Source organism: Muscardinus avellanarius, assembly GCF_963383645.1.
Source record: "Muscardinus avellanarius genome assembly, chromosome: 8".
Lineage (NCBI taxonomy): Eukaryota > Metazoa > Chordata > Mammalia > Rodentia > Gliridae > Muscardinus > Muscardinus avellanarius.
In genome coordinates this window covers 25829277-25857207 of record NC_137794.1, presented here as the reverse complement: position 1 = coordinate 25857207, position 27931 = coordinate 25829277, and the positions used below count along the sequence as shown (strand labels likewise).

Genomic DNA, 27931 nt, shown 5'->3' with positions numbered 1-27931 from the left:
TATTATTATATTTTCAATAAAATGTTTTGTTTGGAAAGAGTAATTTTTATATTTTTACACTATATTTGATTTGTTTTATAGTATAAGCTGCTACTTTGTTTTATAGTATAACCTGATGTTTTATAGTAACCTGATAATGATTATAGTTATGTAATATTTTGTTACAACTTCATAATACAAAATAAAGGTCAGTGATGCTATGTATGTATGTATGTATGTATGTATGTATGTATGTATGAAAAGTATCTTATAAATAGCAGTTAATGGTTTTCAAATAGTCATTAATTCATTAACATGAGCAAGTGAATTGCTTTCTAGCTAAATTAGTCTCCAAATCCAACACCAATATTTCATTTTTACAAAAATACCTATAAAATATAATATGTAGATTGATTTTTTAAATGCATCCAATTTTTTTCACTTTTCCTTGTATTCATGTATCTTGCAATGTGACTCAAATTAAAAACTGGAGTGCTTTTCTCCACTTCTTAAATCTGGGCTGGCCTTACGTATGACTTCTCTTGACTAACACACTGCAGCAGAGGTGACAGTTCCAGCCTTATGTATGAAGGGTCTCCTTGCATGTTTCTCTCTGTGGACCCTTGCCTCCTACATGAGTACGAACTGCAGAATGAGACACTTAACAAGGCAGTCTGTCCAGCAGAGGCCATTCTGCATCAGCTAGCACTGGGCCAACAAAGATTAGCCAAGATAGCTCAGGCCAGCAGAATTATTCAGCTGATCCAGAGTTGTGAGCAAAAATGAATGTTTGTTGCTATAACAATGCCATTGAGGCTTTGTGTTTGCTGTTAGCTATTAGCTGTTAGTAGCTGTATTAGTGTGGCAATAGATAACAAATAGAGTAATTGGCACCTGAACTTCTGTGTGTGTGTGTGTGTGCAAAAACCTAAGTGGTGTTGACTTTGGAATCAAACTAATGATCCTGTTACAGAAGGTAGAAAATCAAAAAAACTAGAAAAATGATATCCTATGCTATACAGTTATAAAATACGCTATTGACAAAGAAGTCAGACAATATTTTGGACCTGAGAAAGCTAATTTCCATGCAGAAAGCCGAAAATGCCAACTAGTTGCTCCGACCCAAGTACAGTAAAGTTAAATATAATAAGGCTATGCAAGAAAGAAATGAACTAAAGAATTAGTCATTTTACATGAAAAATCTGGAAGGAACATATAGGGGACCAGTACTTATTGGCTGGAAAAATAAAACTTTTTATTTCCAGCCTCCTAAAATATTTTCAAAATAAGATGAAGCCTATGGATAAAGATAAAGTCAAGGATGTAACTGCAGGTTTTCTCCTTAAGATCACTAAAATAATTAAGCCAGGCTCTAAGTAGACATTCTTAGTATGATATAAGTTCTTAGGAATGTTATAGACATGACCCACAGAACTCTGATTTCCAAGTAATAATGATTATATTTAGAGACCAAGCATATGTAAAAAACAACTGTGGGCTTAGATTTTAGAGTATGGAATGCATCATAACAGGTATACAGAAAGCCTACAATAAAGAGAGTTGTACCAGCCAAAAACCACCAACTTGGACTCCGTTGGTCAGCCCTTGCGATTTGCCTAACCAACAGACTACAGTGGAAGTAACAGTGCCACTTCAAAGGGCCTTGCACCTTCTGCTCTCTTGCCTGGAATCTTGCTTTGTCCTTGAGAATGAACCCAGGCTAGCCTGCTGAAGAATGAGAGACCACATGGAGTGCATCACAGCACAGCTGTTTTCTTTCTTCTTTTTTTTTTTTTTCAGTAAGATGGCAAAGCCACGCCAAAAATTAAAGGAAAATCTTTTACCCTATGCCTTCTGTTAGTAATAGCAGCACTACCACTACTCAGTACCTTCAGATTTATACCTGGAGTTATTGCAAATGCCTCTAAATTGTTCTCTATGCTTCTATTTCTTTTATGCAACCATCGACCTAATGTAGCACAATATGAAACTGTTAATATGTGCTTGTTGTAAGAATGTGATAACTTTATCCTACTTGGAAACTACTGATTCCCACCTAAATTAAAGCCCTTCACAAACATAATTTTGCCATTCTTTATTACATTTCTTCTATAATTCTACAAATTCACCAATTTCCTAACTATTCTTATGATAACAAGTTCATTCCTATTTCCAAGACCTGGTTCTATGAATCTCTTAATTCACTCTATTCTTTTAAGAATAGGTGTTAGACAGAAATGAGCAAGTAGGGAAAAGAAAATTCACCCCCCACCTGTATGCCATACCCAACAGGCAGTTCTATTGCCCAGAGATCACCTTCTTACAGTTGGATAGCTCCCTGTCAATCTAGAGAAAATGGATAGTCAGCTCAGAGGGAAAAGAACATGCCTAGACTACTAGTTCTTTGTCTCTAGATGACCTCAGGATCATTATAACATCATTTGCATTGTGGTTTTGCACCCCATAGTGAGTTTCACTTAGGTGGTAATGGGGAAAATTCCAACATGGTGAAACTTGATGCAGCTGCACTAAACTTAGGTGGTAAACAAATATAACTACCCATAATAACTAATTCATAAAGAGGGAGGATCACAGGCAGCCCATAAAAACCCATGATGCAGAAGAGACAAGTCCTATTCTCCTTGGATAGCCTGCTCCACATTCTCTAGAGTGTACTTTGCTTTCATTTGGCTAAATAAATCCTTTGTGCTTTCTTACTCTATTTAGACTCTGTGTCTTTCAAGGGCTTTCCTTTAGGAAGACAAGAACTGAGGCACTTCCTCCCAGTAAAGCTCTCTCTAAATAAAAGGATCTTTTACTTCATCTTTTGCCCAGTCATATCTTATTCATACTTTGATGCTCCTCTTCCACTATGACTTTCCTAACATGCTAACTGTTATGCTTTAGGTTTGAAGTCTCCCCTAAAAGCTCATGTGTTCACAGCATGATCCTCAATGCAGAAAAGTTCAGAGGTGGAGAATGGCTAGGAGAGGTGGGTACCAGGGGTGTGGGCTGGCTGCTTCCAAGCCATCATGAGCTGAGCAGCCTTTCTCCACACATGCCCTGCTGGTGCTGTCTCTGCCTTAGAGCTGACCAACCATGGATAGAAACCTCTAAAACCATTTGAACCAGACAAATCTTTCTTCCTCTATGTTGTACTTGTCAGGTATTTTGGTCACGGTGATGAAAACACTGATTGAAACACTAACCCAGAAAGATGTTCTTCTGTTCTACTTATTGAAAATTCAACATGTATACTTTGTATTTCTACTTTGCTTCTTTTTAAAGAGCAAAAATGAGACGTTACATGTTTTCATTAAAATCCTCTTAACATTCAGTACAAAAATTATAAACATGTTCTCAATATATTCAGCATTATCACTAAATCTATGTGAATATTTCTTAAATACTTAATCTAACAAATAATATTTCTCAGAAAATAATTACTTGGTGTGGTTCACTTTTCCTTATATTGGTATAAAAAAGAATATATAAATTTAAAATTTAAAGCTATGTATCATATCTTATTCAAAACACTTAATTTTTACATTAAAATACATACCCTCTCTGGAATAAATCCACATTGTAGAACTTGTTCAGCTCCACGGAGAATTCTACCATTGCTTGAACTTCAGTCATTTTTAGTTTACACCCAGAAGACAAATCTGGTAATAGCACCTTAATTAAAGAAAGAGAGGAAAATCAGGAGAAGTACAACAAAATGCTAACCTGTAAAAAATAGTTATTTAAACACACTAGGTCTGGTGCAAAACACCTGTAATCTCAGTACTTGGGAGGCCAGGAGGAGGAGTGCAGGTTTGCAGCCAGCCTCACCAATTTCCAGAGGCTCACTGCAACCTATTGAGACCCTGTTTCAAAATTAAAAATAAAACAGGGAATAGGGCTGGGGGCTATAGCTCAGAAGTAGAATGCCTCTGAGTTCAATCTCTATTACCAAAACTACAACAACAAAAATAGTACCATGCATATACACATATGCTTACCAAAAAGCACCACTCTCTAAATTTAAGATTCATATTATTAGAATACTTTTCTAAGATTTGTATCCTTTAATACATTTATGTGCGAACAAATACAATAAATTACTCAAATATATTCTTTATTATATTTCTAAGTAAAATAGCAGCTTAAAAAATTAGACAACCTAAGCCGGGCACGGTAGCACACGCTTGTAATCCCAGCATTTGGGAGGCTGAGACTGGAGGATCGTGGATTGCAGACAGCCTCAATTACTCAGCGAGGCCCTTTGCAACTTAGTGAGACCCTGTTTCAAAAATAAAAAGACTGAGTCAGGCATGGTGGCGCACGCTTGTAATCCCAGCACTTGAGAGGCTGAGACAGGAGGATCGCACAAGTTCAAAGCCAGCCTCAGCTACTTAGTGAGGCTCTGAGCAACTTAGTGAGACCCTGTTTCCAAATAAAATATAAAATAGGTCTGGGAGTACAGTCCAGAGATAGAAAGCCCCTGGGTTCCATCCCCAGTACCACAAAAAAAAAGAAAGAAAGAAAAAAAAAAGACTGAAAAATAGGGCTGGGGGTGTAGCACAGAGGTAGAATGCCCCTGGGTTCCATCTTAGTACCAAAAAAAAAAAAAAAAAAAAAGAAGAAAATTAAGCAACCTAATTATTCTTTTCTAGTTCTAGTTCTATCATGCACATAATGGTAACTCCACAGTGAAAATAAAAAGTAACTTTCTTTAATCCCCATTTAAATCCATGAAAGGCTTTTCTTGGTTAAAAAAAAGAATTCTTATATGATTATTCCATTTATTTATTTATTTATTTATTTATTTATTTATTTATTTATTTATGGTGGTACTGGGGTTCCTGGAAACCCTTCTACCTGCGGGCTATACTCCCAGACCTATTTTATATTTTTAATTTGGAAACAGGGTCTCTTAAGCCAGCGAGGCTGGCTTCGAACCAGCGTGATCCTCCTGTCTCAGCCTCTCAAGCGCTGGGATTACAAGCATGTGCCACCACACCCAGCTGATTATTCCTTTTAAACTTAAAAAATATATATATTTTTTCTTCATTATAAAAGCTCAAATAAAGTATTTATTTTCAAAGAGGCTTAAAAGAAATGCCAGGTATGGTGGTGCATGCCTTTAATCCCAGTATTTGGGAGATTAAAGTAGGAGGACTGCAGTCTTGAGGCCAGTGTACAATAACTTAGCAAGACCCTGTCTTAAAACAAAACAAAACAAATGCTGAGAGTATAGTGCAGAGGTAGAAATGTTCTGGATTCAGTTCCCAGTCCTACAGAAGGGGAGTAGGGGAGAAAACAGAGGACTAAAAAAGAAAATATTCACAATTCTATCTGTTGAAATATATAACTTGGTATACATTGTAATTCATGTATATTAGCACAGTAAGTATAATTCTTATGGAAGTGAGATCAATCTACATGTAATTTTGTGATCTGCTTCATTTATTTTTATTAACACCTAAATCAATAATCCAGATATACAATATTATTTTTAATTGTAACTATTATAATGTGAGCATCTTATAAATAATTACCCGCTGTTGGGTATTTCTTTTTGCTATTTCAGAAAAAAATAGCAATCTTTCTTATTAATTATTAGACATATTTAAAAAAGCAATTTAGAGTAAATCTCTGGTATTTCTATATGTCTTATCAACAGAGACAATGACAGCTTTTGTTCCAGGCTAACATCTCAAAGAAGTTTACATAGAGCACAGTCTTAAAAGTCAGAGACAGTGTCTTACACAAGAAAAGAACAGATCTATTTACTGTTGTATGTAATAAACAGTCTCTCTCCAAAGCAAAAGTCAGGTGGGCTTATTGTCCACTGTAAAAAACTTGGGTTCTCTTAGCTCACAGTTCCTCTTCTGTTTAATAACCTGTAACATATGAAGGTGCCCCCTTGTACTCTAATTACTGCTCTGAGTATAAGCCATCTGTGTCTTTGATCCACGACTCTCATGTTTTCTGCCAATATTCACGGCAGTATGGCAGGTTAATTGCTACCTTGCCAGTCAGTTAAAATCCCAGACCCTGAAAACAGTTTTTTAAACAGTTCTTCATTGAAATTCATCAAGTATTTGAATCTATAATGAATCAAGTTCAAAGAAAATGCCATAGTCTTACCTCTGCTGATCAAAACTTCATTTTAACATTATTAAATAATCAATCTTGTACTTCCAGTTACTAATTCTTGTTAAAATTATACTGTTCCCCCTAAGAGAAAGAAACAATGTCTCAAAATAGTGAACATAAAAAGGCTATCTATGCTTCATTACTAAGTATTAGGTTACATAAAATATCATCCATAAGCTCAGGAATAAATTATAACTTCAACAGTATCAACATCAATTATTATAACTATTAAGAAGTCACTTATGTATAATTCAAGTATAATACTTTCTTAGTTCAGTGGGTTCAAAAGCAATTGTCATGAATACTCAAAATATTATAAACTTATTAATTCTTAAGATGTAATACTCATTTAAAATAATGCTGAGTAGATTTGTTAAATTTTATATGTATGTATGTTTTTTATGCATATCTATGTGCTTTATGAGCTATTTAAAATATTTGACAAAATATTCTATCAGTTTTTCTCATATTTCAAATAGTGCTTAAAAACAAACCAAAAATCTTTTACACTTGGTATAATAATTTTTTATATTTTCATTGGTGCATTATAGTCTCACATCCTAATGTAGTTCATAATGACTAGTATAATAATTTAAGTACTAAAAATCTGAGAATGAAGATCATGTTCACTCTTCAACATAGTTTTTTCTTCTCTCCATCATAAAGGCAGACTTTGCCAACTTCCAAAGTGGCAACTATAAAAACTGAATAATTTAAAGTTTCCAACTTTAATAATCATATCACTAATAATACTCAATATCGATCAAAACAATGCTATCTTTATATAAGATATATCCTATTTCATGGAAATAATATCTAAGACAGTTTCTCCTATGCAATATATTCTTGTGTGCAGGGTTTAGATGACACTCTGGTTCTTATTCTGAGTTGTTTGGTCAAGTTTCCATGCCTTATTTTACTTAGATATGAAATAAGTATTCACTCAAACATTTACTGAATATCTACTATTGCCTAGGAATTGCCATATGTACAAAGACAGCTCAATTCCTGATCTTAAAGAGTGAACTAGCCATCAGGAAGTGATAAATATATTTAAGTATAGTATAATTAATAAAATGCAGGCTTAGAATTTGAGTCCTAGATCCAACATTTCTGTAGTTTTCTGATATCTGCACTGCTTTTATGGAACCCTACTACCTAATCATGTAACAGTATGGAAAAGAAATAAACTTTTTTTCCCTCATTTAATTTTCATTTATGTATCCCTATATTGGCATATTAGCCAATATTTTCATTTATGTATCCCTTTATTGGTATATTAGCCTTTTAATACAGAAATTAATATAAGATTTAGGCACTACTATCACAAAATCCTGAATTATGTGGCACTAGCTTAGTAATTACATACCAGGCAAGAAGGGAACATACTACTAGAATACTGGTGACCCTCTTATGCTGGAACAAAACAAGTGATAAAACTGTTGTCTACAATAACCTGCAGAACTAGGTGTCCACAAAAAGCCCACGGCCACCAGAAAAACAGATGAATGTGGTGGTGGTTCTTTCCTGTGTTTACTTAGGCAAGAAGTGGCTAGTTTGTAGGCAAAGGTAGAAGAAAATAAGAGAGAAGAAATGTGGGGCCTTGCAGTCAATTGCTCCAAACCTACATAAGGAATAGCACCTTTTCCAAAGGAATTCTTCTAAGATTTCTTGACAAAACAAAGGAATTCAGCTCTGTAGTAAAAATTAGATGAAGGTTACTGCCATTTACCACCTGTTGTGTCAGATAGCATCAACACAATGGCCATTAAAATAAGGGATGATAGCCGGGCATGGTGGCGCACGCTTGTAATCCCTGCGCTTGGGAGGCAGAGACAGGAGGATGGTGCAGGTTCGAAGCCATCCACGCTGGCTTAAGAGACCCTGTTTCCAAATAAAAATATAAAAATAGGTCTGGGAGTGTAGCTCAGAGGTAGAAGGGCTTCCAGAAACCCCAGTACTGCAAAAAAATTTAAAAAAAAGGGATGAGGATGTACCTCATTAAAATAAAACCATTAAAATGCGTTGGGTGCACAGAAAAATAAATAAGGCATGCCTATTAACTGCATATAGAAAATAACTTTAGTTACTGGCACATAGAACTGAATGGAAACAAAGAAAAATCCTGTTATGTTTTTGACAGATTCGTATTTATCATTATAAGAAACTACAAGCTAGCAAACAAAAGCTTGTGACCACATAACTTGCCAACTGGCAAGCCTGCAGTAATAGAAAGTAGGTTATGAAAACTGTGTGCCCTCCAGAGTAGACAAACTTTCAACATTAGCTTCAAGTGTGGCTGCGGAGGTTGATGTAAGGAAGAAACATCCCACAGCAAAGATAGGAATCATAATGCAATGAACATAGGCATTCTTACCAGAAGGCAGGACTAAGGACTGCTTTCTGGTAAGAATATTTTTACTCCACTGCCATTGCCATATTACTCCATTGCCACTGTTTTTATGTAGGCTGAAATATCTTCTTGACAATAATCTTATTTTAACCACTCAGATTAGGACAAAGTCCTGAAGAATGATAAAGCAGAAAGATGGAAGGATTCTAGTTTCCTAAATATTTTACCTACCACCTAGACTGCTTATATCTATTTGCTTATTATCTCTTTCTTCTATTACTTCTTTGACCTCATTGCCCACCGCTCTGCCCAATCATACTTATTTCCTTTCTACTCCCCATACATACTCAATATATTCATATCTCAAGGCCTTTGTACTCATTGTTCCCAGAAACATTCTTCCCTCCATATAATTAACATGACTCGTTCCTTTCCCTCCTTTTGGTCTCAAGATATCAATTTCTCAATTAGATCTTTTCTGGTCACACTACTACTCTGCTCCTGACATGCCCTGTTTAATTTTTTTCCTAAGCACTTACCTCCATCTAACATAGTAAAGATTTTACTTATTAGTCTTTACTGTACCTTCTTTGCTAAAAAATAAGCTCCATGCAGGCAAGAAATTCTGATTATTCTGTTCACTTCTGAATTCTCACTGGCAAATACAGTAGGTAGTTTTAATATTTATACAGAAAAAAACCCACAAACCTATAGTCAATTAATCTTTGGTAAAGGGGCCAAACACATATGCTGGAAAAAGGAAAGCCTTTTCAACAAAAGGTACTGGGAGAACTGGCTATCCATTTGTAGAAAGATGGAACTAAATCCTTACCTCTCACCGTGCACACCAATCAACTCGAGATGGACTGAAGACGTAGAAATTAGACCAGAGACTGTGAAGTTATTAGAGGAGGGCATAGGCTCAACACTCCAACATATAGGCACAGGCAGTAACTTTCTCAACAAGACCTCCAAAGCATAGGAAATTAAAGCAAGAATTAACAAGTGGGATGGCATCAAACTAAAAAGTTTATTCTCATCCAAGGAAACCATCAAGAACCTAAAGAGAAAGCCTACAGAATGGGAGAAGATCTTTACCAGCCACCACTCTGATAGAGGGCTAATATCCAGAATATAAAAAGAGCTCAAAAGAATCTACACTAGCAAAACAACCCAAACAAGCAATAGGCAACTGAATTGAATAGACACTTCACAAAAGAAGAGATACAAATGATCGATACATGAAAAGATGTTCATCATCATTAGCCATTAGGAAATATAAATCAAAACTACACTGAGATTCCATCTAACCCCAATCAGAGTGGCAAGCATAAAGAAATCAAATAATAAATGCTGGTGAAGATGCAGGGAAAGAGGAACTCTTTTACACTGTTGGTGGGAGTGCAAACTAGTTCAGCTGTTATGGAGATCAGTGTGGAGATTCCTTAGAAAACTGGGAACGGACCCACCATATGATCCGGCTATACCACTCCTGGGTATCTTTCCAAAGGAGTTGAAATTAGAGAACTACAGAAGCATATGCATACCCATGTTCATAGAAGCACAATTCGTAATACCCAAAATATGGAACCAACCTAGGTCTCCATCAACAGATGAATGGATTGCAAAATTATAAGAAATACACACAATGGAATTCTACTCAGCTATAAAGAAGAACAAAATCATGTCATTCGCAAGAAGATGAAAAGTCCTGGAGAACATTATGTTGAGATCAGCCAAACACAGAAAGAGAAGGGACATATGTTTTCTCTAACATGCCCTAACTAGGGACTATTAGAAATACCAGTGGGACTCCAGATAATGGAGGGGAAACCTCAGCTAAGCTGAAATGGAAGGGTAGGAGACGAAGAAGGCTGCGTTAATTAATGGAAGAGCTACATTTGAATATGTGTAAAAGTATGAATGTAGCATGGTTAACCTGGACAGTCATTGTTGGGAAGGGGGAAGGGAAAGTGGGGGAGAGAGGGCACCAAGCACCGTCTGAATGTATACCATTTTCAATATGATCCACATAAAAATAAAAACAAATAAAAAAGAAATAATATATTAACATTAAAGATTCAATAAATATTAACTATTATTATTTTGTCCTGTTTAACCTGAAACAATTTGGAGAAAAGAATTATACTGACATACTGAAAACAGAGACACATTAGGGATACATTTTGATGATAAAAGTCTTTTATAAATTTAAAGTCTGTTAGTTTCTCCACCATTATTCTTGTCTCTTGCTATGCTTTTTGTTCTATTGTTGATGTCAAATCCTTCTCTTTTATTAACTATACCCTAGAATGATACTGATAAATCACTGTGATTTTCATCTCTCCCTTGCCCGCAGGGAAAAAAAATATTTTTATATTTATGTACTGGTGGAAGAAAAATTAAAAGGGACTAAAGGAAAAGGAGAACAGGCAAAAGGGAAAAGAAAAATTTAGAGGACTCAGGGTCAATAGGGTTCTGTTTGATCCTCTTGTCATAAACTACTCTTTTCCAATCTAAACAAAGCAAAGCAATTGCTACTTGGTCCTACCAGGCCTTGCCAGTCTGACACTATCAGGCTCTTCTAAATTTTCAAAAGGAAGTTGGATGTCTTTTTCTCCCCTAAAGGTGAAATTTAAAAAAATTTTCACATGGATTATATTGAAAATGGTATACATTCACACAGTACTTACTGCTCTCTCCTCCACCTCCCCTTTTCCCTCCTCACAGAGTGTCCAAGTTGACCATACTACATTCACACTTATAACACATATTTAAATATAGCTAATCCATTAATCAACCTCAGCCGCCTTCTCCTAACTTTCCATTTCAGCTTTGCTGCGTTCCCCTCCATTATCTGGAGTCCTTATGGTATCCCTAATACTCCCTAGTTTGGACATATTAGAGAAAATATACGTCCCTTTTCTTTCTGTGCTTGGCTGATCTCACTTAACATAATGTTCTCTAGGTTTTTCCATCTTCTTGCGAGTGACATGATTTTGTTTTTAATTTTAGACATTGCCAACTAAAAACAAATAAAAAACAAATAAAAAATCAAATAAAAACAAATAAAAAATCCTGTGTACTTCCAGCCAAATTCAAATAGCAAACAAATTATTTCTGTGGTCTAACAGTTTGAAATCCCTGATTTACATAGATTCTTATGCCATGAGCCAGGAAATACCCTGGTTTGTCCTTTTTACAGAACTAAAGACACACAAATGACTTTCCTTTCACTCAGTGATGAATGGGAAACTGCATTGCAAGGAATTTTATGCAACCACTAGAAATTTTCATGCCTCCACTACATAGTCTGATGGCTGGTTCAGAACTTAACACTTTAACCTGAGCCTCTGAAGCTACTGTTATCAGCCAAGTTACCTGAGACAAAATTGTTCATTCTACCTAATTCTCCAGATTCTGGCAAAGTGGCCTAAAACTGAATAATCTGGAGGTCATTCAGAGATCCTTCCCAGGCTCTTTTTTTTTTTTTTTTTTTTTTTTTGGTGGTACTGGGGGTGGAACCCAGAGGCTTTCTACCTCCGGGCTTTACTCCCAGACTTTTTAAATATTTTATTTGTAAACAGAGTCTCACTAAATTGCTGAGAGCCTCACTAAGTAGCTGAGGCTGGCTTTGAATCCGTGCGATCCTCCTGTCTCTGCCTCCCAAGCGCGGGGATCACAAGCGTGTGCCACCACGCCCGGCGATTCCCAGGCTATTTCTTAGGTCACTAGTGAGCAAATGACAAACCCCCAATCAGAAGAAGATATTGGGGGAACCCAAACAGGAAATGACTCTGATACTAAATGAGAAACTTATGCTGAAAAACCCTTAAGAGACAAAAGATTTATCTGTTAATTGCACTTCATATGCTGAAAAATCTGCCAGTTATCTTGTAATCCTCAAAAGTTAGCTTCCTTGCAAAGAAAAAAAAGTCATTGATTAATCTGGAAGTCATCCTTAGTCCAATAGAGCTGTTCTCTCCAACTCTAAGGGAACAAGCAACATATGGTTTCTCAACAATTAAAATGTGACTTGTATGACAGAAACTGAATTTTAGTTTCATTTAACTTTTTTATTATTATTATTATTTTGGTGGTACTAGGGATGGAACCCAGGGGCCTTTTACCTCTGGGCTACACTCCCAGACCTATTTTAATATATTTTACTTGGAAACAGGGTCTTTTAAGCTAGTGGAGGCTGGCTTCGAACCTATGTGATCCTCCTATCTCAGCCACACCCTGCTAACTTTAACTTAAATTTAAATCCAGAGCCGGGTGTGGTGGCACATGCTTGTAATCCCAGCATTTGAGAGGCTGACAGGGAAATCGCAGTTCACAGACAGCTTCAGCTACTTAGTGAGGCCCTTTGAGTTATATTTTATTTTAATCATTGAAAAGTAGAATACAAAGCTGGGCATGGTGGCACACGCTTGTAATTCTAATACTTGAAAGGCTGAGACAGGAAGATTGCAGGTTCGCTGCCAGCCTCAGCTACTTAGTGAGGTTCTTCACAACTTAGAGAGACCCAGTTTCAAAATAAAGAATAAAATATAGGCTGGGGCATAGTTTGAAGGTAGACTGCTCCTGGATTCAATCCCTAGTACCAAAAAAAAGAGAGAGAGAGAGAAAGAAAGAAAGAAAGAAAGAAAGAAAGAAAGAAAGAAAGAAAGAAGTAGAATACTGAAAAACAGTAGTGTACCAACTAGGAAATTTGAGTATAAACTACATAATGGATTTGAAAGGCTGAGTACAAAAAAAAGAATGTAAATATCTCACATGTGTTTTATTTATTTATTTATTTATTTATTTATTTATTTATTTATTTATTTATTTGGTGGTACTGGGGTTCCTGGAAGCCCTTCTACCTCCTGGCTACACTCCCAGACCCATTTTTACATCTTTTTTTATTTGAAAACAGAGTCTCTTAAGCCAGTGCCGCTGGCTTCGAACCTGAACGATCCTCCTGTCTCCGTCTTCCAAGCGCGGGGATTACAAGCATGCGCCACCACGCCCAGCACTCTCATATGTTTTTATACTGATATCTTCAAATTATATTTGGGATATAATAGTTTAAAATATAAAATAATATTACCTGCTATTATTTTAATTTTAATGAAGCTACTAAAATTTTTAAAATTATACATCTCGTGTATTTCTTTTTGGGGTGGTACTGGGGTTCCTGGAAGCTCTTCTACCTCGGGGCTACACTCCCAGACCTATTTAATATTTTTATTTATTTGGAAACAGGGTCTCTTAAGCAAGCAAGGCTGACTACGAACCTGCGTGATCCTCCTGTCTCCATCTCCCAAGTGCAGGGATTACAAGCATGCGCCACCATGCCTGGCTACATCTCATGTATTTTTATTAAATAGCATAATCTAAAAAATAAATCAAGCTATCCCTTTAACTGTAGATGTCCCAGAAATCAGACTGGGTATATAAAACCATACATAGCTTCTAAGACTAAAGGAATGCCCACTCCTATCCGATTAGTGAAAGACACCCAATATCCACAAAGGACAGCCCAGGAATGGGTATCTGGAAAAATGTGATAAAATGCTCCTGCGCCATCCACACTGATCTGAAAATATCACTGTGAACTCAGATTCATGAGTGCTTCAGAACCTAGAAGAGGATGTGGTAACACCTGAAACTAAGAGACACAGCTTAGAAGTTCCTTGGTATGAACTGGAGACTGCAGGGGAAAATCAGTTCCTCTCACAGAAATCAAACAGCAGCTTGCTCTTTAACTATGGATGTACCCATGGCCTTAGGATATTCTTTCTCCTAAGGCAGAGGGTAAAAGAGATGAACAAATCGGAGATTCCAGACCCCTTTGTTAACCTGGTTGGTCTATCTTTCATCAACTATGCATGCAACAGCTCCAGTTTCTGAATTCTACTCACAAGTTAGCAACTATGAGACAAAAGGGCTCAGAGCCTATAATACTGATGATCCAAATAATGATTCCCAAAAGATACCACCTAAAAGAAAAAAACCTCCTGTGCAACAATTTACCTTAAAATCCCTTTGAAAGGCTCCTTGTTGCAACTGATATATAATTTCTTATTAGGTGTAACATACTCATTTTTTCTTCCAGCTTTAGAAAAAACTTGTTTTTTTTTTCCAGCCAAATATTTGTTAATGTAAAACATTAGGGGTCATTTTGTACCAAAAATATCCAAAACACACACACACACACACACACACACATACACAACTTTAAAAACATTAAATATAGTAAGAGGCTCACATAATAACAGACACATGGGAACTGATAACAAACGAAGGAACAACAGCGTCACACTCAACTAGGTGAAGCCCCCTACTATAACGGATAGGTGAGAACTTAGACCGACATGTGGGATTCAGAATCAATGTAGCCAAGAACATATAACAAGAACAAAGAAATTTTCTAGACCTAGAAGGAGATTACTCAAGACATTTAGTAGTAGCTTATCTAAATTCTGTGTTGATTTTTTTGGGCCTTCCCTAAAAGAATAAGCAAAGGCCTTAAAAAAAAAAAAAAAAAAAAAAGGAGAAACCCTAAGAAGTTTTCAGAACTCTATTCCCTTGTGAGAAAAAAAAAAAAAATCATATATAGCAGACAAAGGAGAGTAGGCTACTAGGTCTTTTAGTGGAAGGTATACTCAGTTTCCATCCTTTTTTTGTGTGTATATATGTGGCACTGAGGATGGAACCCAGGGGTATTATGACTCCAAACTACATTCCCAACCCTATTTTATTCTTTTATTTTGAAAACAGGGTCTCACTAAGTTGCTGAGGCTGGCCTTGAACCTCCTGTCTACACTGGGGTTACAAGCATGCAACACCATGCCTGATTCCATCCTTAAGCCCAGCTGACCTAGGGCACAGAAGAACTCCAACCCACACAGACTTTCTGAGCACCCCTAACCCCACCATCTGGTGTAATTTCTGGTCACCTGAGTTCATTGTCTGCACTGCTTGGTTCAGTTTGAGTACCTGAGCTATAGTTTTATTTCCTGATGTAAAGATAATTCCTTTCTTAGTTGGCTGAGACCATGACACCTTAACCATCTTTGTAAGCTCTCTCTTAAAGGGGCTAACCATGCACAGACACTAGATTATATCCTACAACTGTAAATGCCTGACTGAAGATTACCACTAACTCAGGTGGCTTTCAATTTTTTTTTTAACTTACTCACATGTACAACACACTTTCATCAGCAACATCTTGTTACTTTAAAAGGTGAAGCTGAGGTTATCAGAACCATTACAGTAAAGGGGATATATGAGTTAAGACAAATCACTTTGTCTAGAAATTTCTGTTGCCCCTCTCACCAAAATGAACTTGGGATGTTAATTTTACCAGCCATAGGCTGTAATGCATGAACTGCAAAAATACTTAAGAGAGTACTAATTTCTTCTCTTTTGAGAAGAGAGGTAGAAAGTACAACTTCCAAAAGAAAGATAATGAGAACAGCTGGATAAATAATGTTTTAAAGGCTATATGTTCTCTACTGATACCAAATATAGACCAAATAGTAATATAAAATAAAAACCAAATATAGACACTTAAAACTTGCTGGCCCACCAACTCTTATACCAGTAGTTTTAATTATGTTATTTAATTCTCCCCAAAATTTGAAAGTTATTATTTTATTTTACAAGCAAGAAAACCGAGGAAGAGAAAGTTTCTGTTATCCAACTTCACATAGTAAGAAAATAATGAAAAAGGACCAAACGCTCAAGTATGTCAAATTCCAAGGCATATATGTGCACCTGCAAAATTCTAAAATCCATCCATATCTGCATTGCTCTTAAGAAATAGTCAACGGCCATCAAACCATGAGGTAAATGCAGCTACCAAAAGAACCACTTAAATCAGAATGTAACACTAATGGGAAAAAACACTTAATATAATTAACAGTATTTCCTAATTGTGAAATCCTCAAATTTCTCATACTGTATACATGCAAAAGTATAATTCTTTTTTGTTTTTTTCTGTGGTACTGGGGACTGAACCTAGGAGCATTATAGTATTGTTTTTGTGTGCAGGGGGGAGTAATGGGGATGGAACCCAAAGGCATTCTACCTTCAAGCTACACCCCCAGCCCTATTTTTTATTCTTTATCTTGAAACAGGGTCCCATTGAGTTACAAAGGGCCTTGCTAAGTAGCTGCAGCTGTCCTCAAACTGCGATCCTCCTGTCTCAGCTTCCCAAATGCTGGGATTACAAGCCTAGGAATATTATACCTCTAAGCCACACCTTCAGCCCTTTTTAATTTTCTTTTTTTTTTTTTTAATAGGGTCTCACTAGGTTGATGAGAGTCTTGCTATGTTGCTGAGGCTGTGCTCAAATCTGCGATTCTCCTGTCTCAGCTTCTCAAGTACTGAAGTATAGTCATGTGTCACCATGCCCAGCTCCGAAAGTATATGGGAATCTTCTCTTCCAATATCTTAAAAAAAAATTGTGTTTTAACAGTTGTCTATTGAAAGGGAAATACATTACTACTAGTCAACATTCAGTGCTTTCTCAGTTTTTTTGTTTTGTTTTTAGTCTACCAGCAAGTCTGATATCAGACAGACCTGGACTCTAGACCATTCAAGGCTCAGTTTTCTCAAATGGGAATAATATTTATAATTCCTAGCTTAAAAAATAAAAAATAAAACTTAAAAAGGTAATATATACAAAGCATAAAGCATGGTACTTCCCGAATGACGTTCAATAATTAGCTGACATTGTAATTTTATTTTTTCTAAATATTAAAATATGATTCCATGCAAGAAATGGAAAATAATACAACTTGGGTAAACAGGCTATTAAAAGTTTCAACTGCTTGGCTTGAAAATATTTTCATTTATAGGCCAGAGAACCACAAAAAGAGAAGGGCTAGGCTCAATTAAAACCCAATTAATATCTTTTTAAGTATTGGGATCGACTCAAAGAATTCTTTCTACTGATTTCATTCCTATTTCCCCTGGCTCATCCTGCCTAAGAACTTAACTATTTAAAACTCTTCTGCCAAAATGGGGTCCATCACAAGCATTTTCATTTTATGTTATTAGTATATGTCAAATAGATGACTATTAACTTTACATAAAGAGGCTCATGACTGCCTACATTTCAACCTTAAAGTCTTAAAGTAAACCTGAATAAGAATGAGGGTTGTCTATAAATCTGCAGGTCTCCATTCCAAAAATACAAAAGTGATGGTAAATAGAGGTTTTCAAAGTTTTAATTTTTATTGCCAATAAACTCGATTTTGTTGCTTAGACTTTTACAGAGAGCAACATTCCACCTAAGCCTATCACTTACTGGCAATTTGAAGACATCAAAGAGCAGGTGTCAGTTGCTACTGTTCTAAAAACAACTGTGAATGTTGTATGTGCATCCTCTAGACAACTTTCAAGGAAATCAGTAGAGGAATACTAAATGTAGTTCAGATTAAATTAAGAACTATAGCAAAAGGACATTTCATAAAAATTAATAGAAATGTTGAAGACTATTACCAATAGACTTCTATATTGGCAAACATTGGTCTGATAGAGACCTTATCCCAAAAAAGAAAATAAGCTATAATTTTCTCAGAATAGTTTATTGATTGATAGTTCATAAAGATTCATAAAGTTTGTTTCATCACACTATGAACTATATAAAGTTATTCAACTAGGAAATATTTTTAATGGTACAATATGCCCAATACCTTTACATTCCTGTTAAGAAAATACAGGCTAATTTTTATTTTAAATTTAGCACAACTCTGATAACCAAGATGAAGCCTACTATGAAGTTGCTTCAGTATATCCTTCTGAAAATCCTATACCATCCTAAAACCTGTGTTTTGTAATTTTTCTGAAAAGCCACTGGATCCACTAAGAATGCTTTCTTCTGTACGATCACTCTGCTTTTCATTCCTATTTCATTTCTAAACCTTCTTTCTAACAAACAAAAACAAAACTATCCACTTTACATCTGTACGTCCCATCACCACTCACTTACTTAAATAAACACATCAAAACCAAGGACATTCTTGCCTTCTCTAACCTCCCTAAATCTCAAGGATCTACATTTACAAAAAACAATAAGAAAATACAAAAACAAGAAGTTAGAAGGTACCCAAAAACATATATAACCTTACAGCTCCTCTCATTAGCAACTCTTGGCAAAGGTGTTGTTTTACATATTAAATACTATTGTCTATCTTACTACATATAAACATCAACTAAGTAGTCCATGATATACTAGCATTCTACTAGGTTTTTTTGCAGAAATCTGAAATGAAAAAAAAAAAAAAACCACAAAGTTTCAGGTTGATCATAAAAGATTTACTCTTACTATATAATCTAAAATCAAAAAGGTAAAAATTAAGTATTTACATAGTAATTTTATCTGTGGTAGTCCTAGCATTTTTTAAATGTTTAGGGCTTTGTGACGGAGATGACTGGGTGGCCACTTTTATTATTCACATTTTACAGGTGGAGACATTGAGGTATAGAGGTTAAGTGGCTTCTACAAATTAATGTCATGAGTCATCCATCATAAGAGTTCAAATCTTTTGACATCTAGTCCTGTGCCTACTAGACACCATGAATCCTTTATTTCCAAAAGCACAGAATCAACTCACTCTAATACCAAGAATTTGTAGGTAACGATTTTTAAAAAATGAATATTTACCTAAAAATAAAAAAGACCTGCCTTTGAAGGAATAGCATGCTTCCTTCAAAAATAGTAGTTTTTTCTATTTGTACTGCCTTGGTATTTCCCTTCTTAAAAGAGAAACAAAAACACAATTCCTACCTGACATAGATAATGTAAGGAAGAATTTACTGTTTGTGGACTGCTTTGAGATTCCAGAATGAAATACATAATCCAGTTGCTCTTCAACCCTAGAATAAATTCAAACTTCAATGAAAACAATTGCTTCAGCAGATACCACCAAAATAATACACATCATTATTTACAGGAAGAGAATTTTATTTAAATCACATCTTGATCACAATGAAACAAAAACTGTTCAGAAAGTTCTTTTGCCCACTTTAAGAATTTAATACTTATGTATTTCTCCTTCAGTAGCACCTCGATTCTAACGTTAGCAGAAATTGCATACACTATTAAAGAGAACAGTGACATTCAAGAAAATGATGCCATTTATTACAATGGCAACATCTAAAACATAAAATTAGTTGGGCATGGTGGTGCATTCTTGTAATCCCAGCATTTAGGAAGCTGAGACAGGAGGATCTCCGTTTTCAAACAGCCTCAGCTACTTAGTAAGGTTCTTTGCAACTCAGTGAGATTCTGTTTCAAAATAAAGAATAAAAAATAGGGCTGAGGGTGTAACTTGGAAATAGAATGCCCCTGGGTTCCATCCCTGGTATCGCAAAAAAAAAAAAAAAAAAAAAAAAAAAAAAAATTAATGATAAGGTTTATAAAGTAAATCGAGTTAAATTTCATTCCATATTTGTTCTTGAACAGCTGTTTTACTGGTAGATAATAAAGTTTCCAAAATTTAAGCATGTTTGTAAGCAATCTTTTACAAAAAAATTTTAAATTTTATTTTATTGGTGCACTATAGTGTCACATCATAATGTGCATCATGTTGACAATGGCATATATTCACACAGTACTTGGTGCCCCCTTCCCAATACTGAATGTCCAGGTTAACAATGTTATATTCACATGTATACACATAGTCAAATACAGCTTTTTCATTGATTAACCTCAGCCTTCTTCCTCCCCTACCCCTCCTTTCTGGCTTTGCTGAGGTTTCTCCTCCATTATCTGGAGTCCCTCTGGTATCCCTAATACTTCCTAGCTTGAGCATATTAGAGAAAACACATACCCATGTTCATAGCAGCACAATTTGCAATAGTCAAAATAGAACCAACCTAGGTCTCCACCAACAGATGAACAGATGGCAAAATTATGGGAAACACACACAATGGAATTCTTCTGCTCAGCAATAAAGAAGAAAATCATGTCATTAGCAAGAAGATGGAAAGACCTGGAGAATATTATGTTAAGTGGGATTAGCCAAGCCCAGAAAAGAGGCGGGACATATGTTTTTCTCTAATATGCTCAAACTTTCACAAATTTAATTCTTTATTTTCAAGAAATCTGTACTTGAATTGCTTTTCCAGGTATCACACGTACATAGAATTCTTAAAAATTAAAGCTGAAATCAGTAAGTGTAACACTGTGTGCTGTCACTTTTTCGATGGTATTTTCAGCTGATGAAGAATTTTTTAGACTGGAAGCTGAACTAAGAATATCGAGTGGATACCAGTTTAGGTTAAAAAGCAGAAAAGAGCAGAAGAATATGTTAGAACTCTTCAGGGATGTAATTAAAAAGCAAAGCAAACCAATTGAAATGGCTCTATTTATACAAATGGGGAGGGGGGGAAGTGTTGCCTTTTGGGGAGATGAAGATTAGAGAAGAAAAGTGGAGCCAGGAGGAAAAAGGATGGAAGGACAGGGCCACTGGCCCGAAGTCACTCGACTAGGGTACCAAAAGAGCACGGAATGAACTCCCAATGCGTTGCTCTTAAAAAAAAAAAAAAAAAAAAAAGAACGAAGATAACCACAAGGAGAAAAAGGAGAGGGGGTAAAAAGCCAAGGAGGAATTTTTGGAGAGAGCAGTGAGAAACCTCTCAGTCCAGAGCGCCGAGATGGGAAGAACCAGACTAAGGACGTAGAGTGACCGGGAATAAATGGGGCGCAGGAGGCTGCGCCGCCTCCGAGGGGCCGCGGGCGCACCGCGCGTGGGAAAGGGGCGCCGGCGGGCGGCGGGCGGCGGCGGCGGGCGGGGCGCTCTGACCTTCAGCCGGCCGGGCCGCGGGCGGCGGGCGGCGGGCACCCGGCGGAGGCCGCTCGCGGCCCGGGCCAGGCGCGGCGGGGGGCGGCGGCCGCGGAGGGCGCGCGGGGCTTACCTCCCAGCCGGCTCGGCCTCTCGCCCGCCGGTCGGATGCAGGAGCTCGGGGCCCAGCTGGAAGAAGACGGCCCTCCCCAGGTCAGCACCATCCCGCCCGGGCCCACTCACTTCGCCATCGCCGCCGCCGCCGCCTCCCCGGAGCCGGCTAGTCACCGCCGCCCGGCCCCTGGCCCGGCGCCCCAGCGAGCATGCGCAGTCCGCGGTCCCGGGGGATACCTGCGAGCAACAGGTCCGCGCGCGGCCCCGCCCCCGGCGCTCGCCGCCCCTCCCCCTCCGCGCGGCCGGCCCCGCCCCGCAGGCCCGCGCCCCGCCCCCCGCCCGCCGCTCCAGTGCGGCGCCGAGATTGGGACGCTCCGCCGGCCCCGCGCCGCCCCGAGTTCCCGCGAGATTGGGAAGTCTGCGTCAATAAAACGCGCGAGGCGGCGTGAAGGGGCTGGGTGGGTTTAAGGGAGCGGGTCGGAGGCCGGTAGGGGACTAGCTGGGCACGAGGAGTGCTTACACTTCGGCCGTGTTGTTCACGTAATTCCTCCCCGTTTCCATCTTCATCTCCTCCTTGCAGTTCCAGGTTGACCTTCCGCTCCCTGCGCTACTCAGTTTATGCAGCAGAGAAGGCAGCTGTGGGGAATCAGTGCTGGCTCGGGACGGCTGCTCGTAGGGACCCAGCTGTGTTTTTGGCCAGAGATGGGCCTGGCTGGCGGCGTCCAAAATAATGGGAAGGGGCGATGGATTAAAGTTTTTGGCTCTTAGTCCACTGATTTATTTCACAGTAATGTTTCTGTATCTGTATTTGCAGAACTTTTTATGCTACATAAAGCGCATTTTGCAACCAGAGCAGAGTTCATAAAAATTGTGGCTGTGGCTTGCTGCATGTCAATAAATTAGGACGGATAGTGGTGATGGTCACACAACGATGTGAATAGACTTTATACTACTCAACTGTGCAATTAAAAGCGGTTAGAGCCAGGCGTGGTGGCGCACGCTTGTAATCCCCTTGCTTAGAGGCTGAGACAGGAGGAGCGCACAGGTTCGAAGCCAGCCTCAGCTTTTTAGTGAGGCTTTCAGCAACTTAGTTAGACCCTGTTTCCAATAAAATATAAAATAAAATAAAATATAAAATAGGTCTGGGAGTATAGCCTGGAGGTAGAAAGCCTCTGGGTTCCACCCCAGGTTAGAATGGTATATTTTATGTATATTTTACTACAACAAAACAACTCAGAAGGGAAAAGCATTGTAATGGCTCTTTTGTTATAGGCTATTTGGTAGCAAGTTTTGGGAGTAATTAAACCGTTGATTTTTCTTCACCTTGGGGTGAATTTTTAACATGATTTAAAGTGTCCCGTTACCATAACTAGTCTATTAGGATTTCATAAATGGCCTTTTTTCCTGGTTCCTAATTTATTCCGTGTGTGTGTGTGTGTGTGTGTGTGTGTGTGTGTGTGTGTGTTTTAACGGGGATGGAACCCAGGGGCCTTCTACCTTCGGGTTACACTCCCAGACCTATTTTATATTTTATTTGGAAACAGGGTCTCACTAAATTGCTGAGAGCCTCAAAGTAGTTAAGGCTGGTTTTGAACCTGCAATCCTCTTGTCTCAACCTCCCAAGTACTGGGATTCCCAGCATGGGCCACCATGCCCAGCTATACCTTCTTTCATTAATCTTTACCGTTTTACTTTCTATAAGGGCTTCTCTTGCTTATTTTGTGACCTGAAATGTATGCTCAAAATGGAAACTTTTTTTTCTATTAATGTGAAATATCTCTTAGGAAAATACACAAAACCAATTATTTTCATTTCCACATCCATGCATCCCTAAAATATACCCTGTCCCAAGATTATTTTCCTCTTCTGTGCTATTTATTCAAACCACATTTAAAATCATCAACTATGTGCTGGGCACTGTAGTTATCTTGGAGGAAACCAACATGAATAAAACAACTCGGGTGGATTGGAGTGGATGCATAATTGCCTTGTGGAGCTTTTTGGAGCTCAGAGACGCATTAATCCAATGTAGGTTTGGGAGGGGTTGGTCTTAAGTTAGGAAAGATTTGCAGGAGAAAATTACTCCAAAGGGTTAATAAAGTGGGATGTGTGATGTGGTAGAGGGGAGGAATAGGGGAAAGGATTGAACAAAAGCTATGCAGTGGAAAACTGATCTTTGTCCTGAATGAAAACTAAAAGGAGTTCACTGCCTCCTTTAGGGGATTATGACTCTAGAGAAGTAGTAGAGCATAGCCTTTGAAAAAGTCAGATCAATTCAGATAGCATTTTTTGTTACTGTTGTTAATAAAAAGATGTGTACCAAGTCCTGTACTAGTTTCTGAGAATGCAAAGAAGACTGAGTCAGTCTGAACTCTTGGGAAGTTTACTATTTGGTAGGGAGAGACAGGAAAATAGAATGCCAATTAGTTCTGCTAAAATGTCAATTAAATAGAGTTAAATTTGGGATAGGCACAAAGTTGTTTGTGAACCCAGAAGAGGAGCACTTAACTAACCTAGAGATTTAGGTAAGGCTTTCTGGAAATTCCATCTATTAATAAAATGATCTCTTAAAATTAGAAAAATTATGGTAATTCCTGAAGTGCAGACTACTTGAGAGATCATCATGCAATGATCAAATTGTTGTATTACTTGGGTTTTAGTTCTGCACTATACTACATAATGAGAATCTCTTAGCTTTTCTAGGTCTCAGTTTTCACTCAAATATAACAAGAGAAATTGTGTAAAATTTAAATTCCTCTAGAAATTTTATGATTTTATATTTGCTTCCAATATGTCTCCCCAGGTTCTATATCCTCCTATAATCTGCTAGTATTTTGGTGTTGCATTTAATGTACATTAAGCTAAATCTTGGTTACCTGTTTCAGTTTCCATCCAAGTTCTGAGTGCTTAAAAACTGCAAGATCTGGGAGGCTTAAACAGAAGAATCACAGGTTTGAAAAGAACCTCATCAGTGTAGAACCCTCTAAGCAACGTAGGGAGATCCTGATTGAGAACAACAAAAAATAAAATTGGGCTGAGGGTGTAGCTCACAGGTAGACTGACCCTGGGCTCAGGCCCTAGTAATTAACACACACACACACACACACACACACACACACACACAACAATGTTTAAATCATACTAAAGATTAAAAGTTCAAATTCATTTCTGCAATAATGGCAAATGTCCTGCACCTACCCATATGCGCTGAAGTGAGACAAGGTCTATAGGTATGGCCTCCTTTTCCTCTCCCAATAATAGTTAATTTTGAGCAATTGTGTATTGTCAGGAAAGTGATCAGTACTACTTTTTGTTTTGTTGTTTCAAAAAACGTTTTTGTTGAAGAGCGAGGCATGCTTGTGATGACTCTGTAACGGACTAGTTTGAATTGTCAAAGCTGCTCCATGGTTCCATTCTGGAGAGTAATCTGGGACATCTTAGAGGTCTCTCTCTCTCTCTCTCTCTCTCTCTCTCTCTCTCTCTCTCTCTCTCCGCTCTCCGCTCTCCTCTCTCCTCTCTCCTCTCTCTCTCTCTTTTTGGGTGTTTGTGGGGGGATTGTTTTTTAGTTTTGTTTTTTTAATTAACCAGTTGACAGCCCATAGGTGAGGATGACTGATTGATTCCACATTCTACCTCCTAGATCTAGTTTAGATAATGTGTTCCGCCGGGCGTGGTGGCTCATGCTTGTAATCCCCGCACTTGGGAGGTGTAGACAGGAGGATCGAAGCCAGCTGCGCTGCCTTAAGAGACCCTGTTTCCAAATTAAAAAAAAAAAAAAAAGGAAATTTGTTACCCACTGGTGCTCTTAGGAAGGAGTATAGTAAATGCCTCATTTAACAATATACTCCTTGGCGGGCGTGGTGGCGCACGCTTGTAATCCCCGCACTGGGAAGGCGAGACAGGAAGATCGCACAGGTTCGAAGCCAGCTGCGGTGGCTTAAGAGACCCTGTTTCCAAATAAAGTATAAAATAGGTCTGGGAGTGTAGCCTGGAGGTTGAAGGGCTCCCAGGAACCCAAGTACCGCAAAAAAAAAAAAAAAAGAAAGAAAAAAAATATATACTCCTTTTTGAAAGTTGCCTTTTCTCTCCACCCTTGAATAGATCCAGTATTTGATGAAACTCATGAAAGTGAGTGGAATCGGTCTTGTCCCTCTTCTTTTCTAGGATGCACTGTATGTGACTGTGACTTTCAGGAAATTTGTTTGCTATTGGCTAATTTTTTTGGTGGGGAGGAGTTAATTACCAACTTCCTTCACTGATTAAAAGAAAAGTATTGCGCCTTTTTTTAATTATTTTTTAAATTGGTGCATTGTAGTCATATATCAATCACATTGGAGTACAAGACTTGAGAGGATATACAAGCACACATCATCCAATTAGCCCTCCTCCAGCCCCCATCCCATTTCCTCCCCCTCCCTCCATCGCACGCTTCTTTGGTGATTTACTTTGATACATTTGTTTATGTACCTCCTGCGTTTTAAAGAGGCTCCATCCTCCAGTATTACATACCCTCCGATTGGTCACATTAGTTGCTTCACTATAGGGCCCTTTCTATAGCTCAACCTCTTCCTGTTGCCCTTTTCCTCCTAGTTATTGCTGATTAAGAGAAGCATCTGATTTATATTTTCTGCGATATTTCTCTGTGCATGCTGCGTTGCAAGTACCAATCCCACTCTTGATGGTCCCAGTAGTGGCCTGGCTACTCAGTGGACTGATCCAGACCTCGCTGGCTCAAGCAGTGGCCTTGCCTCATGGGAGGCCCCAGTTCTGGTCTCGCTGGCCCCTGAACCGGTCAAACCCCTAAGCTGGCTTTGGTCCTGACCTTGGAGGCCGCAGGAGTGAACTTGCCTCACGCCAGGCTCCGATGCTGGTCATTGGCCCCTGCACCGGTCTAACCCCTTGGCAGGATTCCAATCCCGGCCTCAGAGGCCCCAACACTGGTAATGCCTCACGGCAGGCTCCGATGCCGGCCTCACTGGCCCCAGCACTGGCCTAACCCCTTGACAGGCTCTTATCCTGGCCTCAGAGGCCCCAGTACCGGCCTTGCCTCAAGGCAGGCTCCGATGCCGGCCTCGCTGGCCCCAGCACCGGCCTAACCCCTCGGCAGGCTCCGATCCCGGCCTCGGAGGCCCCAGCACTGGTCATGCCTCACGGCAGGCTCCGCTGCCGGCCTCGCTGGCCCCAGCACCGGCCTAACCCCTTGGCAGGCTCTTATCCTGGCCTAGAGGCCCCAGTACCGGCCTTGCCTCAAGGCAGGCTCCGCTGCCGGCCTCGCTGGCCCCAGCACCGGCCTAACCCCTCGGCAGGCTCCGATCCCGGCCTCGGAGGCCCCAGCACTGGTCATGCCTCAAGGCAGGCTCCGATGCCGGCCTCGCTGGCCCCAGCACCGGCCTAACCCCTCGGCAGGCTCCGATCCCGGCCTCGGAGGCCCCAGCACTGGTCATGCCTCAAGGCAGGCTCCGATGCCGGCCTCGCTGGCCCCAGCACCGGCCTAACCCCTCGGCAGGCTCTTATCCTGGCCTCGGAGGCCCCAGTACCGGCCTTGCCTCACGGCAGGCTCCGATGCCGGCCTCGTTGGCCCTAGCACCGGCCTAACCCCTCGGCATGCTCCGATCCCGGCCTCGGAGGCCCCAGCACTGGTCATGCCTCACGGCAGGCTCCGCTGCCGGCCTCGTTGGCCCCAGCACCAGCCTAACCCCTCGGCAAGCTCTTATCCTGGCCTTGGAGGCCCCAGTACCGGACTTGCCTCGAGGCAGGCTCCGCTGCCGGCCTCGCTGGCCCCAGCACCAGCCTAACCCCTCGGCAGGCTCTTATCCTGGCCTCGGAGGCCCCAGCACCGGCCTTGCCTCACGGCAGGCTCCGATGCCGGCCTCACTGCCCCAGCAGCGGCCAAACCCCTCGGCAGGCTCTGATCCCGGCCTAGGAGGCCCCAGTACTGGTCATGCCTCAAGGCAGGCTCCGATGCCGGCCTCGCTGGCCCCAGCACCGGCCTAACCCCTCAGCAGGCTCTTATCCTGGCCTCGGAGGCCCCAGTACCGGCCTTGCCTCAAGGCAGGCTCCGATGCCGGCCTTGCTGGCCCCAGCACCGGCCTAACCCCTCGGCAGGCTCTTATCCTGGCCTCGGAGGCCCAAGTACCGGCCTTGCCTCATGGCAGGCTCTGATGCCAGCCTCTCTGGCCCCAACACCGGCCTAACCCCTCAGCAGGCTCCGGTCCCGTCCTCGGGGGCCCCAACACTGGCCTTGCCTCACGGCAGGCGCCGATGCAGGCCTCGCTGACCCCAGCACCGGCCTAACCCCTCAGCAAGTTCCGGACCCGACCTCGGAGATCCTAGCACAAGCCTTGCATCATGGCAGGCTCCAATGCCGGCCTCGCTGGCCCCAGCATCGGTCTAACCCCTCTGCAGGTTCCAATCCCGGCTACGGAGGCCTCAGTAGTGGCCTTGCCTCACAGCAAGCTCCGATGTCGGCCACTGGCCCCGGCGCCCGCCTAACCCCTCAGCAGGTTCCGATCACTGTCTCTGTGGTTATTATTTCAAAGGTTCCAGTTGTAATGTA

At 39.8% G+C, this 27931-nt stretch overlaps 1 protein-coding gene across 8 annotated transcripts in view; it reads right to left on the bottom strand.

Moving 5' to 3' along the window:
• The window catches only part of FAM135A (family with sequence similarity 135 member A), a gene marked incomplete at both ends in the record, with an annotated part of 117963 nt that extends 96478 nt beyond the window's left edge, over positions 1 to 21485 (bottom strand). For 7 of the 8 annotated variants that reach the window (XM_080699925.1, XM_080699927.1, XM_080699930.1 and 4 more), the window contains one exon: positions 3542 to 3618. In XM_080699925.1, coding sequence (XP_080556051.1) covers positions 3542 to 3618 — 77 coding nt within the window. Of the gene's footprint in view, positions 1 to 3541; positions 3619 to 21394 lie in introns of those variants that run through there. The other variant, XM_080699924.1, reaches the window with a different exon arrangement.
• Between the last annotated feature and the right edge of the window lie 6446 nt (positions 21486 to 27931).